The sequence below is a fragment of the Atractosteus spatula genome, chromosome 12 (assembly GCF_055471065.1).
Source record: "Atractosteus spatula isolate fAtrSpa1 chromosome 12, fAtrSpa1.hap1, whole genome shotgun sequence".
NCBI classification, from domain to species: Eukaryota; Metazoa; Chordata; class Actinopteri; order Semionotiformes; family Lepisosteidae; genus Atractosteus; species Atractosteus spatula.
The window spans coordinates 1,219,054-1,238,153 of record NC_142717.1 but is presented as its reverse complement, the minus strand read 5'-3'; the positions used below and the strand labels follow the sequence as shown (position 1 = coordinate 1,238,153).

The window sequence follows — 19,100 nt, the reverse complement described above, 5'->3', positions numbered from 1 at the left end:
GAGGGCAAGGTGTAATTGTGATGGGTAGAAAGCATAACTGTTGATAAATTGGAGGTTACCTTTTAAATACTAAATAACTTTGTCTTGTCTGAAGTTAATAAATACCCGTTGTAGTCTGGCAAAGCTGAGCTTTAGTTTCAAAACACAGCACCTTTAAATCAATTGAAGGTGTAGCTGTTGTAGAACTCCTTAGGCAACCTGCAAGAGCAGGTGAAGGGCAGCTCTGCTTCGATGCTCCGCTCTGATGTATGCAGGCACGTGTGACAGCACCTGTCTGCTTTTGTTTCCCGCGCCAGGCTTGCCACTTGAAGACAGAAACAATCACGTATGAAGAGAAGGAGCAACAGCTGGTGAATGACTGTGTCAAAGAATTAAGTGAGTAATTCAGTTTCCTGATGCTGTGCAGCACAGTGTTAAAGCTCGCAGGGGGCGGGAGGGAGGGGTGCTGCAGTCTGTTCATGGTTGTTCACTCCTTAGAGTCTGGCATGAATTCTGGGTCTGGCATCTGTGACTGAGAACAGCACAAGCCTGTTTGTTTCATATGTAAATTCAATTTTCTATACTGGTTGACATAAGGAAGATAATACAGTCAGATGTTTTTTCACAAATAAAGACCCCAATCACGGATATGAATCCTCCTTTTTGGAGGAAGAACGTGTGTTTTTCACATGGAAATCGATGGCGTTGCTTTCAGAAGGTGTTACTGTATGTGTCACTGCCCCCCAGTCATCACTCTTCATACACTGTAGATGTTGATCCTGAGCTGGAAAAGGAGGCTTTTCCCCCATGAATTAGAAAGGGCTGTGCTCATGTCAAAATGCTCCATTGCTCCTCTTCAGAATCTTGGGGGACTTGTATAATTGATTACAAAATCAGGTATATGCTAGTATTAATATACTAATATTTTCACATAAAAATCAGTAAAAACTTATAGGAAAGGTTTGGGGTAAGAAAATATATAAGAAGACGTATTGGGGTGAAAATGTGACACTTTGCCTTTCCTGTCCTGTAATTATTTGACACACTGATACTGTATGACTTTGCCCGGTTTGAAGCTGTTAAAATTACAGTATACCGTTTTGATTGTTGCATGATCCTGTATGTTTGGTGGGAGCATGAACAAACCTGGAAGGCGCGTTATAACTTCTCATTTTCTGCTTGTTGAAAAGGGGATGCCAACATACAGATCTCCAGCATTGCTGAAGAGTTAGCCAAGAAAACTGAAGATGCAGCTCGACAGCAGGAGGAGATCACCCACCTGCTGTCTCAGATCGTGGATCTGCAGAAGAAATCCAAGTCGGTATGATCGGATTCTCACTATCGTGTGCCACGGGGTCTCTTGCTGTACCTTTGCCATATATGAAACTGACATATGAATAGTATGAACAAGCACTTTTTGGCAAGGTAGTCTTTACAAATATGCAGAGAAGAAATGCATTACAAGAACCTAGGGTTAATGGACTAGGGCTCTGTTATTGCCCAATTTCCACCATGTAAATCATGATGGACATTTTTAAAGCACAAAAACACTATTACATAAGGGAAATACACATACTGTACAGTATATGTGCTTACTGGATCTTTTGACTTTCTTTAACCCTTGCAGTCTACACAGTCAATGGCTGTGTCTGTCTCCACGCGCCTCTGGAAACCTGTGTCAATGCGTTACTCTTCTTTTCCTAGTATGCCGTTGAAAATGAAGAGCTCACCCAGCATTTGGGGGCTGCCAAAGACGCTCAGCGACAGCTCACAGCTGAGGTAAAGACCGCTTCAGTGTGTTTCACACTCTCCTCCCCTGTCCGTTTCCTGTCCCGGAGGTCAAGTAGATGGTGAACGGACCAAAACTGCACACAAGGTCTTCTGCGTTCACCGCTTGCTTTTCAGAGCTGTAAATAGGATTGGCACTGAATCGCTGCTTTAAGACATGTCTAGAACAGAAAACAGATTTCATTGCGAGGATGTTAACAGTAGGTGAAGCTTTGTCCACCCAGGGATGATCTTGTACGAAGAACTAAAACATGTCATTGCTCCTCTGTGCAGCCTGAAGTGACCCCATTGAAGCACATTGACATAATTAGATATAATGAGATCAGCTATTTTCTGTGACGCTGTCACAGGGTTGGCGTGCTAGAAACTAGATGCCTGAGACCTGTACCTTAGTTTTGACAGAATCTTCCATTGGACCTTTCGGTAAAATAAGACACTTGTAGGCTGCAGAATCACATTGAAGCTCAGCAGGTGTGAGTCAGTACTGGTCAGTACCTGGATGGGAGACTCCTGGGAGCAGCTGAGGCTGAGAAAAGAGTAGGGGTGTTACCCTGGCATCCTGGCCACATTTCCCGTTGGCCTTTACCAATCATGGCCTCCTAATAATCCCCATCTCTGAACTGGCTCCATCACTCTGCTCTCCTCCCCACTGAGAGCTGATGTGTGGTGAGCGTTCTGGCGCATCATCCAGGTGGGGCTGCACACTGGCGGTGGTGGAGGGGGCAAAGGAGCAAAGGAGCCCCATTACCTGTAAAGCGCTTTGAGTGTTGTGTCCAGAAAAGCGCTGTATAAGTGTAAGCAATTATTATTATTAATTATTGTTATTACTGAGATGCGGAGGTGAGTTTTGGGTTTCTGTTCGTCTCGTCTGTGCCGTAGTTACGGGAGCTGGAAGACAAGTACGCGGAGTGCATGGAGATGCTTCATGAGGCGCAGGAGGAGCTCAAGAACCTGCGGAACAAGACGGTGCCCAGCAGCACTCCGCGCCGCTTCCATTCGCTCGGCCTGTTCCCTATGGTAGGCACAGTAGGCCTTCGCGTCTCTGTCCCGGGAAGCTCCTGTGGAGCCTTGCCATTAGTCTTCCTTACCTGTGCGTCGCATCGTAATGGACAAGAAGGTCTTGTGTGGTAGTAAGTAGCCATTCGATCTGAGGATCTTGAAACGAGCCAGGGTATCCACCTCAAAAACACGGCTTGGGTAGCTCATTCCCATGTCCCATAGCCCCTTGTGCGAGGAAGTGCCCCCCTGTTCCAGAGATACAACAAATAGGACTTTTCCTAATGGTCTCTTACAGTGGGTTACACAGGGTATTCTCTTCATTATGGGTAGAGCTGCTTATTGATCCCCCCAGAGCCTGGTTAGGTTACAGCGATTACAGCTGTGCAGCTAAATGAATGAGTAGACTGGCTATGTAATGGGGGACGTGGGTTCCAACAACAGCTGGTTTGGTCCCAAAAGCTTTACCTGGATGCATGTGAAATGTCTCCTTGTAAGAAAAATGTCTTTAAATCAACTTGCTCTGAATTTAATCTTAACTGCTTCATTATTCTCAAACTCATGTGATTCAGCACATTGTCAACATGTTCTAAATATAGTTTTATTTTTGACTCAAGACCACAGCATTGAGCAAATTCGAGAACTGTGATACTCCAGACGAACCAATAATAATCTGAAGTTTTTGATGTCTGGAAAGAAGGGATTGTGACACTAAACCATCATGGGCTTAACCTCCGCTTCTGCTGTCTCGAGGACTCCCTGGCGGCGGAGATCGAGGGCACCATGCGGAAGGAGCTGCACATGGACGACCCTGAAATGGAAGAGCACAAGTGGGTTTCGGAACAGCCGATCCGCTGTCTTAGCAGGAAAGCCGACAGTTTGTGGTCGTCAAACACGGAGCTTAGAGAGCTCCCGGGCTGAGACCGGGGCCGGAGACCTCTGGAAATTTAGAGTCCCAAGTTTTAAGTTGTGTCAAATGTAGATGTTCCAATATATACGTACTGCTTGAGTACAAAACTGAATATATTGCCTGTTTAGGAAGGCAAGCAAGTACTTCCTAGGCTATTTTGGCATCAGAAGATTGGATATGATTTATATGTCTATGCACGTCTGTTGTTTGGCACGGCTTAGAATGTCAGGATTTTCTGGTGAGTGTCTGTGCGCCCAGCGATGGACTGGTGTCCCGCCCAGGGTGTACCCTGCCTTGCGTCCCGTCCTTGCCGGGACCGGCCCTGGCTCCCCTGCGAGCCAGCGGGTGGAAAGTGGACGGACGGGGCCGGCAGGGGGTGACGTGTCTGTGCTCCTCTGCCCCCGCCCCCAGGCTGCACCACAAGCGCGTGTTCGAGACCGTGAAGAACATCAACCAGACGGTGAAGCAGAGGTCCCTGCTCCCGTCGCCCATGAACATCCCGGGCTCTAACCAGTCCTCGGCCCTGAACTCGGCCCTGTCCAGCTGCAGGAGCACGCCCCGCTCCAGCTTCTACGGCAGCGACGTCAGCAACATCGTCATCGACAACAGAACCAACAGCATCATCCTGGAGACAGAGTCCCCTGAAGGCAGGTGGGTCGCCTGGTCTTCAACTTGCAGGAGACCAGGAAGGTTGGGTAGAAAACAAATATCAATGCCCTGGGGCACCCTGTGCCTTCAGGGTATTGCTGACCAACATTTGATTAGTGAAATCTTGATGAACTAAGCTCATTGAACGCTTACTGGACTGGCTGTTTGATTATTAACGGTTTTCTGCACTTACAGTTAGGTTCAATTTGTTGCTGTTTCCTTTGGCAGTAGATTGTGTGTCAGTTAATGATTTATATGCATGTATATACTGTAAATGCAGGACTTGTACATGTATTATACATGTATGGCACTTCATCACTCACCCGTGTTATAAGACTTTAAGTGATTTATAGAATTGTTTTAATTAATTTAATTTAAGCTTCATTCATGAAGAGTTCTGTTGGGTTAGAAACCAGGAAACAGAGGATTACTCCAAGACAGGGAGATACTGCTTTGATTTTTACTGCTGTGAGTACGATAAAACTTTAAAAGGGTGATATACAGAGATCACGGCATCATTGCAAGTGGCCCATGTAAAAGCTTCAGGCTTCATGAAGACATTGCATTAGCCGTGTCCAAGAGGGAACCTCAGTTCTCAGAAGTGGCAAATCTGGATTTACCCCAGTGAAACGCGCGTTTGTTTGTAACCTGCCTCGAGTTCGGTACGAGACCCCGTGACGATGCACTTGGCGTCCCCAGCAGCGACGGCGACGCCAACAAGAAGCCGGGCACCCCGGGGACGCCGGGCTCCCGTGACCTGGAGGTGGCGCTGCGCCGGCTGTCGCTGCGGCGGGAGAACTACCTGAGCGAGCGGCGCTTCTTCGAGGAGGAGCGCGAGAGGAAGCTGCGCGACCTGGCCGACGGGGGCGAGCTCCACAGCGGCAGCCTCACCCCCGCCGAGAGCATCATGTCGCTGGGCACGCACCACTCCGGCCTGTCCGTCTTCTCCTTCGGCAGCCGCTCCTACCTGCCCGAGAAGCTCCAGATCGTCAAGCCGCTCGAAGGTGACCGGGCGGGGCCCAGGCCTCTCTCTCTCCTCCTCTTTGACTCCCTCTGGTCCCTGGTGCATCACAAGGGCTCTGGTAGCCTCTCCACTCAGTACTCCTTTTATTTCCGCGATAGTCAGCCGCGCTGCTGGTTTGAGAGCCCGTGAGGCAAAGGTGCTGCCTTTCGCACAGCTGGATACTTACACATAATTGCAGCGTACTGTGTGAATGATCTTTCCCTGCCTCAAGTCAGGCGAACGGAAGCGAAGCGTAGTGTAGCGATCGCAATGTTTCAGATGGGGTGGCCTTCGCGTGGATCCCGGCACCTGAGGGTTAATCTTAAAATAATTGACTGTAGTGGCTATCATCTCCATTGTTGTTGGGATTCGGCCAATAAATAGGAGCCACACTTCCTGTGGAGATAGCCGTATCTCCGAAAGTAATATCCGTGTTCCAGTTGCAGGGCCAGCTTGCGTCTTTGAAACTTTGAGAGAATGTTAACATGGGGCTAATCTTCCTCACACAGTATGAACACTAGAGAAAGAGGCTGCGATGTTGCACCAAAGATGAATTTGCACCAAGCTGTGGGGTTTTGCCTCCAGGCATTTACTGTTGGATTTCAGCACATTGAGAAAATGTCACTCATTCTTTGAAGCAAAAATGGACAGGCAGGAAAAAAATAAAATGCTTAAATATTACTTTAAGAGACCAAGATTAAAAAATTTTAGCCTGAAGTATTTTCTTTCTTTGGTTTGGAGTCAAAAATGAAAGTTTGATATACAGTTCATTCAGGCTTTTACTGTCTTTTGCTATATTGTTTTTTAAATGTGTATTATACCCCCTTACCTCTGTTGTTTCTGCTCTAGAGACATAAATGCAAAACCAAGAACCCTATATTACATAAGTGAGATAAGTATTAGACTTTAATAAAAATAACATAGTTAATCAGATTAATCTTAGCAGTTGATAACATAAAAAGTAATAAAGTTAAATAAAAAGTATATTTTTAAAGAATTTAGAAATGCACTTTAAATGTTAACGGCAAGGCAGATATATATATTAACACCCAGACGTCCATTTTAAGTATGTATTTTCCTCATTTTTAGAAAACATCCAAGGCCATTTACTTCCTACAGGGATGTCTTTTGGACAGGGAAAGTTGTGCATGCATTTAAATATACTAGTATATGTTACACTACTTACAATGAGTGTTATTATGTTACTTTTAATTAGTACAGATAATAGTGAAATTTGTTAATACTTTAGAATATACAATTTCAAGTCTAAACAGAGTCACTAGTTGATAGTCTTATTAATTATTTATTTACTATATATATACAGTATTAATTCCCAAATGAGCATTCATTCTAGTCTTGATCGAACATTAAGCCAAAGATGTTTTAAAGGTTTCACGCATTTCATTGTGTAGGTGCTCTAAAGGTTAGGTATCTGTGTGAATACATTAATGTCATGGCTGTTTCTGAGAACTCTCTGATTCCTTTTCATCCTGCTTTCAATTTGTTTCTGGTCTGTAGTTCCATTATCAGTTCAAATTTTTCTTTTTTCCTTTACATCTTTGATTGGTTTTCTTGTGCTGTCATCCAGCATTTGTTTTTATATACATCTTCAATAAAGTCTACTAATTTTCATAACTGTCCTTCCTGTTTCTTTTTGTCCTTCTCTTTGATTTAATGTCTTCTCTTGTACCTAACCTTTGAGTACAATACCTGTATAGTAGTTACGAAAGAGGTCATACAGTAGATCACAGAATAATGACGACAGCTTATTTGCAATATATTGATGACAATATTCTTCCTTGGACTTGAAATGTGTGTTTCTTCCAGCATTTTGCAATGTACAGTGTTTTCTCTCTATGGTGTTTGTCGGGCAGAAATGTTAAAAGGATAAGATTAATCACCATGAGCCCATTATTTCATATGATTTAGCATAATTGGATTAGAAACACATAATAGCCAAATATAAAACTTAGGCAAATCTTAGGTAAAACAACTAACATTTTGTTTACATTTTAGGTATACCTTTTAACTCCTTTCAGGTAATTTTCGGTTAACTTGAGCATGGAATTTATTTTAAAATCTTTTCATTTAGATTCTAAATTTTACAGTATTATAAGTACCTCATAAATGTGCCTACCATTTTCTGACCTGGTATTGTCATTATATAACTATTTAAATATCATATGTTAATCATGCCAACCTTAATACTGCAGAATATATCTAAATATTTTTATCTGGGTGTCAAACACATGCTGTACACTTAAGGATCTATAAAATGGTTAGGATAAAATTAAAGTGTTCTAATCCAAATAACAGGAATGATGAAAAGCAAAGTTTGCACAAGCTGAAAGGTTATTCCCTGGTATCTTGTGTGCTGTATACTGTATGTGTTTGCATTTATTCTAATTAATTTGGCTGCTGCCGTGATACAAGGCGACCTATGCTTATTTGTACAGCTGGGTTTTGTATTGAAGTTGTTAAATGTGGCTCCTGGAGCTTTACCCATACCTTTCCAGCTTTTCATAAAAACAACCTTTTGCCCTTCAAAGTAAATTTGTCAGTTAGTGTCAACATATTTTCTCTCTTTTGCACATATGCATGCTGTGGAAATTGGCTGACTGCACAATTCACATCCTACTCATAGCGCAGGAAATGGGTATGTGCTGTGCGTAGAATTGCACAGACCTGACCTTCTGTAAAGTGTTCAGCGTCCGTTTAACATGAATATCTCTCTTCTGAATTCCTCAGTGTCTTTATTCAAGTAGAGGCTGCCGGTGGCTCACATGAGCAGAACGATCGTTTTAGTGACACCAGACAGGCCCGCCGGAGTCACGGTGCTGCTGTGGAGAGGTCGGTGGTCAGAGGCCACGGGGAAGGTCGCACCTAACGCTCTGTTTCTCTGTCCCGTGTGCCCCCTTGTGGCGAAGGCTCTGCCACCCTGCACCACTGGCAGCAGCTGGCCCAGCCCAATCTGGGAGGGATCTTGGACTCCAGGCCTGGCGTGGTCACCAAGGGCTTCAGGCCACTGGAGCTGGACCTGGAAGAGGTCTACCAGTTCACAGACTTTGAGGAGGACGAGCCAGGTGACCTTTCTTTCCAGAGCCTTTCTACCTCAAGCCCCGCCCCTCCGCACGCCGAGGCCTCAGGTGAGAGGTCGCGGGGGCCGCGGGTAACTGGCACAGACAGCGGCGCCCCCCCCAGCCAGCCCCCGCCCACGGCCACGGAGACCCCAGAGCAGAAGGCTGCCGGTGATGAGGCGTCTGGTGAGGGAGCCTCCGAAATGTCCTCCGGATTGGGACGTCTGACAGGATGCTGAATACTGGGGCATTCATTCACCCTTCTCATCCCCGTCTCTGACTCCACCACCCATAGCGCACGCTCACCCCCCACGGCCGCGTGCTGCGCCTTCCTTTGAGTACATCTCCCTTTTTTTAATAACTTGTGTTTCAGTTCTTAATCTTTTGATCTGCTCCGCCCCGGGAGCTGCTGCGGTGTGCCAGCAAAGTGAGAAAAATAGAAAGAATTGTATTTTTGCGCCACGCCGTTTTCGGGCATCGATTCTGCTCAACAGGAAAGACCAAGAGACAATATGATTGGAGCCCTGGCTTTGCTCCAGCTATCGGACTGCGGTTCAGCCCAGTTCAATACATCACCAAACATATCATTTAGATGAGTGTTTTCAGTGGAAGTTTTCACTTTTGTGCCTGCTGATTCTTAGTGGAACACAGTGTAGGGCATGTATCCTTGACTTTTGTTAATATCTTTCTTCATAAATATAAAACTGAATAGAAAAATTTGATGAGTGAATTCTGAAAAGGCGTTTTTAGTTAAGCTAATAATTGGAACAAAAATGCTGTTTTTTGTAAGAACGAAAATATTTTCAAATTAGTCAATCTTTATAGACATTCTTACAACGCTTAATCTAAAATTGAATACGTTTCTTGAAGAAATGAATGATTATTTAGTTCTTAAGTTGAACGCAGAAGGGCCTTTTTTTGTGGTATCTGTTTAGTACAGTTTTCACAGCTTTTTAACTTATGGTTTGTTTGCACAGTTTTGAATTTAATTGGCATTTTCTCGAGCCGTTGGTAGCCTCGTTTGACTGTTACAGAAGAAGAAAGCAATGACTTATTTTTATTGGCATAATATTACATTTTTATTTTACCTATTTTTTTCACCTTTCTGCATACAGTAGCGCTCATTTATTAATTACCCTGATTATTTTTTCATCAAATTTGATTTCACCATCCTGTCACAATCATTCCTTAATTCTTTTTAGTCTTTTGTTTCATAAATTGCTCTCTAACCAATCATTTCTAAATTTTGCATCTCGGGTAGCTTTCCTTTTGGAGCTTTGGGAAATCCAGTATCACAAAATTCCTAATTTTCAAGGCATGAATATGAGATGTAGCACCGAAATGGAAGCAAAGCAGCTTTTACTGAGGGCAGCATTTTGGTGATTTAATTTAAGCGCAGCTGTCTTGGCTGGGGTTATCACTGGAGTGGTACATTTTTGCTCGTAATAGACTTACGTGTCGCTAATTTTACAATTTAGTACATCGTAGTTGGAAAGAAAACCAATTCCTATTCAGATTCTGTGTTTCGGTATTGTTTCACACTCAAAATCGAGTCAAGAGCTTCGGTCTCGGGCTCCCAGTTCACTCGGCTGGTCACAACGCTCGTCCTGAGCACTGCCTGTCTCCAGCTTCCTGTAATCGGGGCTCCCTGACAGAGAATCCATGAGTTCAATCGGGACTCGGATTACACTACAGACCTCCCTGTCCAGCTTTCAGTCCCACAAACAAATTCTGTATAGCACGGCCTGTTAGTATACAAAGTGAAATCTGACTACACTTTCTATTCTAATACTTAATACTTGTATGCTAATGCTTAAAATATACTAGAGTATATTTTAATACATGCCTGAAATATTAGGTAATCTTGTGCTCTAATTATCTTAAAACTAATCTGCAAACTTGTCCTCTTTCTGTTACTAAATTTTCCCTGTAAAGCTGCATCATTCAGTTTTAAGTATAGCTCTTTTGCACGCGGAGGAACAGTAATAGAGAGAGAGATATATTATGGACAGTATGATTTTAGGTTTGTTTTCTGTATACAGGGCCTTGCAAAAGCATTCAGGCCCTTCAGTGTCCCATTTTTTAAAATTAAAAAACATGCTTGCATTATTTTATAGTCACATCACAGGTTGGATTACTAAGTGCAGAACAGTACATTTCAGCAAAAACTGAAGAGAAGATTTCGATTTGTGTTGATTGTGTACTGTACATACTCAGACCAGCAAACTCAGTATTTGATGGAAGCACTTTTGTCAGAAATTAGTCGCATGTGTTTTGGTCAAGCCTCTGCCAGCTCTACACACTGGCTTGATGCAGTTTGTGCCAGGATTCTGTTGGGCAGGACAATTGATAATGCCTCAAATTCCTTCGGGATTAATAAAGTCTTATCTTATTCAGTTTCCTAATTTAAAGTTGAAAGTGTCAGGTCTGCAAGCTTTAAAACAACCAAATGTGAAAATTGAGCAGGGGTCTGAATATTTTTACAAGGCACTGTATTTAATATATACTCGACTGTCATGTATATGTATTATAACCAGGGACCTTATAGGCTGTTAAGTTCTGTTTTATGTCAGAAGGTATCGGATGGTTTCCTGTTAAATGCTTCAGTAACACGTATTGCATGATGCAGCTTTAAGTGTCTCAGTTTGTCTGACTGCTGTGCTCTTGTGTTTCTCAGAACTGTTTCTCTCCACTGTGTTTCAGTTCACTACCCTGGTAAATGTATGTCGCACACCAATTCCACATACACCTTCACCACCTGCCGTATCCTGCACCCCTCCGACGAGCTCACCAGAGTCACGCCAAGGTAAGGCTCTTTCCACGACTCCCCAATAAAACCAGCAGTCCCAGTTTACAGGTTACTTACTATCCACGTACTATCCATCTTCAGCACAAGCTGCCCTGCAGGGTGCATCAAGTACTTTCCATTTAGTCACTGTATCGGTCACAAGAGATTTAATTGTCTTTAGGAAGGACTCTGGGGTTGCTAAATCGGCTGCCCCAGACCGCTCACGCTGTTTCTCGGCAGTAAGCGTAAACATATGTGATCTTGGTCTTTGGTGAAATCCATCCCTTGCTGCCTGCGTATCTTTGTGTGTAAAAAGACTAAAGAAGTAACTTTTTCTGTCCTTTTTATTTTCAGCCTTTGGCAATCGTTATGGAGACACTAAATCATCCGAGTAGATTTAGACGCAAAAAGGACTTGCGCTGTAGTAGGGAGAGCCGAACTTGGTACAAACTAACAGGTCTCACGGGTCACCTGTAAATCACTGCTTCATTAAGACTTGGAAAACCGATTTTTGACCGGTTTATGAAACAAATTAATTCAGCTGAGTCAGTAAATGACCAGCATTTCATATTTTAAATGTGATTTTTTTCAAATTTCTTAAATGTGCCATTCACCTGCTTAATTCTCAAAGGAAAATTCAAAATACAAGTATATTTTGGAACTGGTGACTTAAGTTTGGCCCATGTAACCTGCTTGAGGCTTCCCAAGATCAAGGCTATGCTGTATGAATAACAAGGGGTATTTTTAAGCACATGACAGCAATCTGATAATCAGTTTACTAATTTATTCATATAACCACTGCAAAGGTAAATACGGTAATAACATTCCTTAAATCCTTTGAATACCACAAGAATTCTCTTAATGCCAATGACTTCTTTCCAGGTCTTGTGATGAGGAGGACGACACAGCACTGTATCATGTTGTACTGAGGGCTGGTTTAGATCAGCCACACTGACTCATCCTGTTGTGGGGTGAGAAACTCTGTCACATGGCCTGACACTGGTGGGGTTGTGTTAAACCAAGAGGAATGCCAGTCTGTGAAACACGCTAACATTGTACAATGTCTTATCCTTCTAACATCCCAACAGTCCACCAGTCCTTCAAAGAATTCAGTACTCCTAACCTAAGCTTTCATTTAGATTAGAGACTTTGTACTTTATAGCCAAGTGGATTACAGACTGGGAATCAGAACCATCATTTCCTCATGGGGAAGGAAACACTGATCATAAAAATATCTGTCTGCAGCGCATGTGTCTGTGCTTGTTTAGCAAGTACATCAAGGTATCCAGGACGAGTGGTCAAGTACAAACTACATCTCAGGTTGACTGGTCTAGTGCCAATAATGATAAAGTTAATAAAGTATCGACAGTCTGTTTTTCTTCTTCACCAATTAAAATGGATGTAATTCATTTGTGGGTAAATATGTTGCAGCTGAGTTCAGCTGCGTTTTTTAAAGCTCTTTTCAGTCAATGAAGTTGTAAAGAGCTGATGCTTTAACAAATTTCTTCAAATAACTAAATTGTGTTTACGTGTAGTGCAATTCTACATGTATCAGTGATATACAAGTGAAGGAATTTTTAATTACATGTAGAGTTGTCATAATGCATATGACGTGTTAAAGGCTTGTGGTGATCTCTTATACCTTTACTAATCAATTAATATGCATGCTGTTTATCAGAGCAAAATGGTTTCAGCTTTGTGTGAAAGATTACTTCTACAAATAGTTCAGTTTAAGCACAAAAATGCAGTACCTGCCTGGTATTTTTGTTTATCCACTATATATATACACAATTGTTTAATGACACTTTTTTTTGTTAAGAAAATACTTTATATTTTCTTTTTTCAAAGATGTTTTTCCCCCACAAAGTTCCAACACCTCAGGCACATCCCAAAGTATAGCAGCAGCTCTGCTTTTTAAGAAAGCAAAACCATACTTTTAAAACAATTTCCTGGCACACAGGAGAGTTGTCCACCTGCTCCTCATCATTCTTTCACCAGAAAGAAATTAGCACCATGTTTGTGGGTGTTACAGTATAGCACAGGTAACCCCTTCCCTAGTTACTAGATCCTAAAAAAAATGAAAATGTAAGGATTTATGACCTTTTTCTGACTAAATCTGAAAATAAATTAAATTGTGCATTTGTTGTTAAATAACTGAGTAAAGTAACAGTAAGTCCAGCTCCCTAAGAATTCTCCTTAAAAACTATTTTAAAGAATGTGTTTGTTTTTGAATAACTGCTGTGGATTAACTGACAATATTAAAGGACTTCAGTACCTGACTGTATGCGAACAAGCACTTCGTGGCTTGAGTTGGACGCTGTGTTGTAGCTGCAGTTGACAGAGCTCTGCGCGATACGCCCACACGTTAGTGTTCCTCTGCGTTACCTAATCCAGACAGAGGCCTTGGTTCATTCTTCCTGACGGTAGATGAGGAGGGGGGAGCTCCGGTCCTTGCGCGCGAGCTCACTTTGTTCTGATTCTCCCCGCTGCTGCACAGCCTCAGTTCTGGCCCGATGCCGGCTACCGTCTGCATGAGCAGCCTGAAGTCCACCCCTGTGGGGACGCCCTGCACCCCCCGGCGCCTCAGCCTGGCCGAGTCCTTCACCAACCTGCGGGACTCCACCAAGACCACCAGCACCTCGCTGGGCCTGGTCCGGCTCCTGCAGGAGAGGGGCATCTCCGCTGCCGTCTACAACCCCCAGAGCTGGGATCGGGCAGCCACGGGGGCCGGCACCCTCACCGGCCCACCCAGGGCCCCAGAAACGCTGCCGTCCACCCCGCCCAACTCCCCGACGACGGCGGCGACGGCGACGACGGCGACGACGACGACGTCGGAGCAGCAGCAGCAGCAGCCCGGCAGCGACGCCCCTTTCGAGTTCAAGGGCCCTGGCGGCCCCTACGACAACTTCCTGGCCTCCAAGCCGGCCAGCTCCATCCTGAAGGAGGTGAGGGCGGAGAGCAGGAGCACCTGCAGCAGCGGGAGCCAGACGGACGTCAGCGTGTCCAACCTGAACCTGCTGGACAAGCTCAAGCCCTTCGTGCCCGCGGGCCTGGCGAGGGAGGGGCTGGCCCTGGGCTGCCCGGGGGTGACGCACGCCATCGGCGGCATCCGGCGCAACCGCAGCTACCCGGCCGTGGTGGGGGCCAGCATGCAGATGAAGGGGCCGGGGCCGCAGAGTTCGGAGCTCATCCTGGGGCCCCAGCTGCCCAAGCAGACTAGCCTCAAGTAGGAGACACCTCGCCGTTCCGTGTCGCATTTTAAACTGCTGGTTTTAAACCTACACGTGCATTTGTTCTGTGCCAGTGTTCGACCAATCAGCCCTGTGCCTGTAAGAAACGGAAGGTATGAACTTTGTACAGCTTCTTTTGTAAGTAGCCTTCTCTCTCTCCCCCTGCGTTCTTATTTTCCCCAGTCAGTACCAGGATGTGTTATTCCTCGATTGTGCCCGTGCTGTTAGTAATATATTCTGCGGTGCTCCAGAGGTGTGTGCATGTGGGAACAGGTCTTCTTACATCACGATAGTCTGAGGAGAGAATTATGAGCCTGATTAGATTTAGAATTCAGTGACTGATTAGAGTGACCTTTGTCCCGTTTTTCTTTGCAATGGTAGCTCTCGTGTGGTTCATCCTTCTGGATCCTAACTCCAGTCTGCACTGATCTTTCAAAGCAGTTAAGCCGATGCACAGAGACAGTCCCTTAACAAACTGCTGAACAGGTGAGCAGGTGGAGCTGCAGCCTTTTACACTTCAATGGAAAACCTACATTGTGCTCAACGCTGTTAATGTGAGACTTACAACAACATGACCCTCTCAACCCGAGTCCCCCTCAGACTCAAAAGAAAAATCTTTCCAAATTTTAAAAACAGATATGTAATTCATTACACCATGTGCTTTCACACAAGCAGATCCAAAGCATACAGACGTGGAACTGACATACTTGAAGTGCAAATGCAGTTGAGATGTAGAGGGATTGAAAGGAATGGATGTGGTATTTTAGCCTCACACAAACTTTTTTTTGGTGTTAACAGCAATATATTTTTTTAACCTTAGCTGTTTTACTGTGAGGATTTGAATATATTAAGGGTGGCTTATACAGTACTTGAATCTCAGAAAGTTAATAAGCAGATAACATTTTTAATAGTGTTTTACGTTGCTGTGGAGGCCTGCGTCCAACTGATCGGTTGTGTGAGGCCCGGAAGTAGCTGGACTCTGTCAGCTGATAGTATTAAGCCAGTGATCCTGTATAGGAACTGTATCATCACTGTAGCTCACTCACATGAGACCTGTAAGAAGATACGCAACACATTTCTCCTCGAGGACATTATGTAAGCATCCAACATTTACAGTTAGCTTTAAAACCGATCTTATAGAAGGGGACAAAATGTCAAAACTCAGAACATATCTTAGTGCCTGATCTTAGTCCAACAATGTAGAATAAGTCTATTGGTCTGCTATGCTATGACTGAAGTAGAGCCTAATTTGCACTGATGGCTTATTGTAAATAGTGTTTTGATGGTTCATTTGAACTGTTTTAACCTTATGTCTAATGAACATGAAATAATCTATATATTTTGAAGCAAAGCACATGGAACAGTTATGCATGTGTTAAATGAAGAAAATAAACGTATTTATTCTTTACTTAAGCAGTACATTTTAGGAAAAATACACATTGGCTGATATTATTTACTGTTGTATGTGTGCACTTCTTGTCTGTAACTTGAATATTTCAGTTGAATGTATTAAATAACAGCAGATATGTTCATAAATGTACATTGATTTAAACTATGGATTTTACTCCATTTCACCATAAAGGGAAGTATACTATTTGTAAATTGTAAATGGTATATATGCAATAAAAAGTCATGCTAACGTTTTTAATAAAAGTGAACGAAAAATAATAAAAAAAATCATGATGTCAAAGACACTGATAATACCATAAGCATTGCGTTGTACTTTCAGGAATTTTAAATGCTGTTCTTTGCAAAAAAAGAATAAATTCTGAATAAAAACAATTGATATTACATGTGAGTTGTATCTTCATCTTTCATTCCAAGGTCGGTACCATATAGTACTTTTCTGTTTCAATGAAATGAAAAAAAACGTAACAGATTAGTATCTCATATCCATCATGTTATCCATTACTAAACAATGACACTTTTAAAAGCTTTACCAATTTATACTTACAACTTCCCATAAAACGTTACATTTTCATATTTGGTATTTTATAGATTTTCACTGATGTTTCATGCGTTTCCATTCAGGAATGTATGCTACAGTATATAAGCTTTGTCAGTTAATCTAACCTCTTTAAAGGCATGTTTTAGGAAAGGAAGAAACTGTTAAATTAGATATTACCTTTTTCTTCCAAGACTGGGAGATTTTCATGACACTGTAACAGCTTCGAAACAATAGAAATTTTGTTCTGTCGGTCTTATTCACATCATTCGATTTAATTTGTTTTGTAGGATAAGGTACTTTACCATTTCACTTCCATCTTGCGTATTTTTTCATTTTATTTTGCCGTTCCTTTTCACTTCTATTTTATTTTCTGAAACCCCCTTTTACACCACAAGAGGGCGCTTTGTGACAATGTACACGACCTCCACACGGTGTTAACGTTATTTATGGGGTTGAACCGTGGAAGTAATAATCATACTGTAGAACATAAGTTGCACCATTTAGTGGTAGCTGTTTTTGTCTTTTTCTTGTCCTGGTTCCCCTTCCCCCTTCCCCCTTCCCCCTGTCTGTGCTCTGGTCGGCAGTGCAGCGAATGAAGTGCCGTACTTGAAGATCCTGAAGGACGTGGCTGATGTGCAGGGGAATGGCAAGAGCTTCAAATCAAGAGAAAGAGCTGGAGCTGTGATTGTGGCACACCAAGTCGTCACGGATATAAAATTCTGTTTTTCAGAACCACTGTAAAGGCCCTCAGCACCTTGAAGTGCTAAAAAGGCAGGGAAGTTGAGTTCTTGCCTGAGCTTGTGTGCTGCAGTACGCTAGGTTTTTATGCTCCTTTGGGGTCTCATTTTCAGCGAAGTCGACAGAGAAACCTGAGCCGAAATAGACATGCCTGAGGACAGCAGTATCTCAGTCACTTCTGCCCCTTTCCCGAAAGAGTAGAGCTGTAAATCTGACAGTTTGTAAACAGGCCACTTGTCAATCTCTAGAGCAGGATATTTGGGATGTATTCAAGGCTACCCACTCTAACACAATTAACAGCTCTGTAGGGTGTGCACAACAGGACGGGCCAGAATGAGTGAGAGAAGAGAAGCACTCAGCACAGTGCTGCATGAGTTATAATGGCTCACTATGGCCCTGAGGATGACTAAAGGCAAACATCTTCACTTGATCTCTTAACAACTTGTTTCCAACGTGTTACTGCCCCTAATCTGAGTGACCTGGTATCATTTACTGCACCATTTCTGTATATAGTCCCTTTGTGTGCTTCCATTCCTGGCCTTGTTTCAGAGATCGCTGGCAAAACATCAGCTCTGGAGACGAATCTTCAGGGCTCCAAAGAGGGAAAATAAGAGTTCGTGTTTAATTAAGGTCGAGTTGCCTGTATCAAATTACTTTTCAGGACAGATGTCACCATGGTGTTTTCTAGGGACTGGTTCTAGATATTATGGGGCTTTCTTTTTAAAAAAGTTTTTCTGTAAATTAATCTGATTCTCATTTACGCATCGTAAACAACCCACATTTGCCTTCTTTGTCTCTAAGGCATTAGAGAATCATTTCATTCTGAGTCCATTAGTAAATCTTATTATATTATATTATATATTATAACAGCCACTCATCCATGAATTGAAGTGTATTGATTTTCAGATGTTCAATATCACAGCAATTTACAATTTACAGGTCTAAAGTTCACACCAGTGGTGAAATTTTGTCAAAGAAAGTGCAGGTAGAGTAGACTAAAATTTGAAAAAAAAATGTGTCTGTGTTGGGACACAAGAATGCTAAACAAAAGGGGCATGACGTTTTCACCAGTTCAGTTCATGAAAGGAAACATGAAGATTACAGAAGGCACAAAGGGTAGAATGGGACCATTCGGCTCATCTGTCCCCTGTTAGAAACCGAATACTGACATCCTATTCACAAGACGAGAATGTTTGTACTACTCTCAAGCTTCATAATGCTCATTTAATATTATCATCATCCAAATAATATTGCAGTGTCAGCTGTGGTAGAACACTGTCCACTATGTGGGAGTAGTGTGTAAAAGATCAGAAGCTCGCTGGTTTTCTCAAGATTTGAATTAGCCTGTCAGATTTCCCCATTGTTAATAGATGTCAACATTTGCCATACGGCTTCCTCATTACACGCACATCCCACGTCTCTTTAATAACACAATTCTGAGATCCCTTTCTGAGGTAGAAGTATTGATTTTTCATTTTATAGTTTAGGAAGAAATACACCAGCATCTGCACCGTGTTAAGACGGTGCTCCCAGCACAGCGGCACCTGTTTCGGAAGATTAGGGATGGTCAGTAAGTCATCGATCAGGTAAGTAAGTCACCATGCCAGAAATGAAGGGTGCCGTGGCTCCAAATGATTTGTAAAGTGCAAAATTTAACACATTTCCCGAGGAATGACCGACACCCAAGAATAAAGCATCAGGGAGTGAAACTGTGGCTGAACCCGCTTGGCTGAGAGCCGACCTCCCGGCCAGAGGACAAGGAGGCCAGGACCCCCCTGCAGGGTGACCGAGGGGCAGCGGCAGAGGGGGAGGTGGATGCAAGAGACGCGCAAGAGAGAGAGACAGGGATCACGCAGGTATTTATAGCGTTGGGGAGAGGAGTGACTGTCGGGAGCGATTGAGCTTGGTTGTTGTCATCCCTCCCGAACTTTTGTGATAAACCCCATTAGGTGAAAGTGGTCACAGCAGAGTCACTTCTGGTCTTTAGAAATGGAT

At 43.3% G+C, this 19,100-nt stretch overlaps 1 protein-coding gene across 14 annotated transcripts in view; it reads left to right on the top strand.

The window, feature by feature from the left end:
• The window catches only part of LOC148822503 (trafficking kinesin-binding protein 1-like), a 58,936-nt gene extending 42,726 nt beyond the window's left edge, over window positions 1-16,210 (top strand). For 6 of the 14 annotated variants that reach the window (XM_088928942.1, XM_088928946.1, XM_088928943.1 and 3 more), the window contains 11 exons: window positions 297-375; window positions 1,170-1,300; window positions 1,684-1,758; window positions 2,647-2,784; window positions 3,517-3,593; window positions 4,085-4,324; window positions 5,021-5,325; window positions 8,252-8,587; window positions 11,105-11,207; window positions 13,687-14,415; window positions 14,801-16,210. In XM_088928942.1, coding sequence (XP_088785068.1) covers window positions 297-375; window positions 1,170-1,300; window positions 1,684-1,758; window positions 2,647-2,784; window positions 3,517-3,593; window positions 4,085-4,324; window positions 5,021-5,325; window positions 8,252-8,587; window positions 11,105-11,207; window positions 13,687-14,415; window positions 14,801-14,831 — 2,244 coding nt within the window. In that variant the 3' untranslated portion in view covers window positions 14,832-16,210. Of the gene's footprint in view, window positions 1-296; window positions 376-1,169; window positions 1,301-1,683; window positions 1,759-2,646; window positions 2,785-3,516; window positions 3,594-4,084; window positions 4,325-5,020; window positions 5,326-8,251; window positions 8,588-11,104; window positions 11,208-13,686 lie in introns of all 14 variants that reach the window. The other 8 variants (XM_088928945.1, XM_088928934.1, XM_088928939.1 and 5 more) reach the window with 6 other exon arrangements.
• The last annotated feature ends 2,890 nt before the right edge of the window (window positions 16,211-19,100 follow it).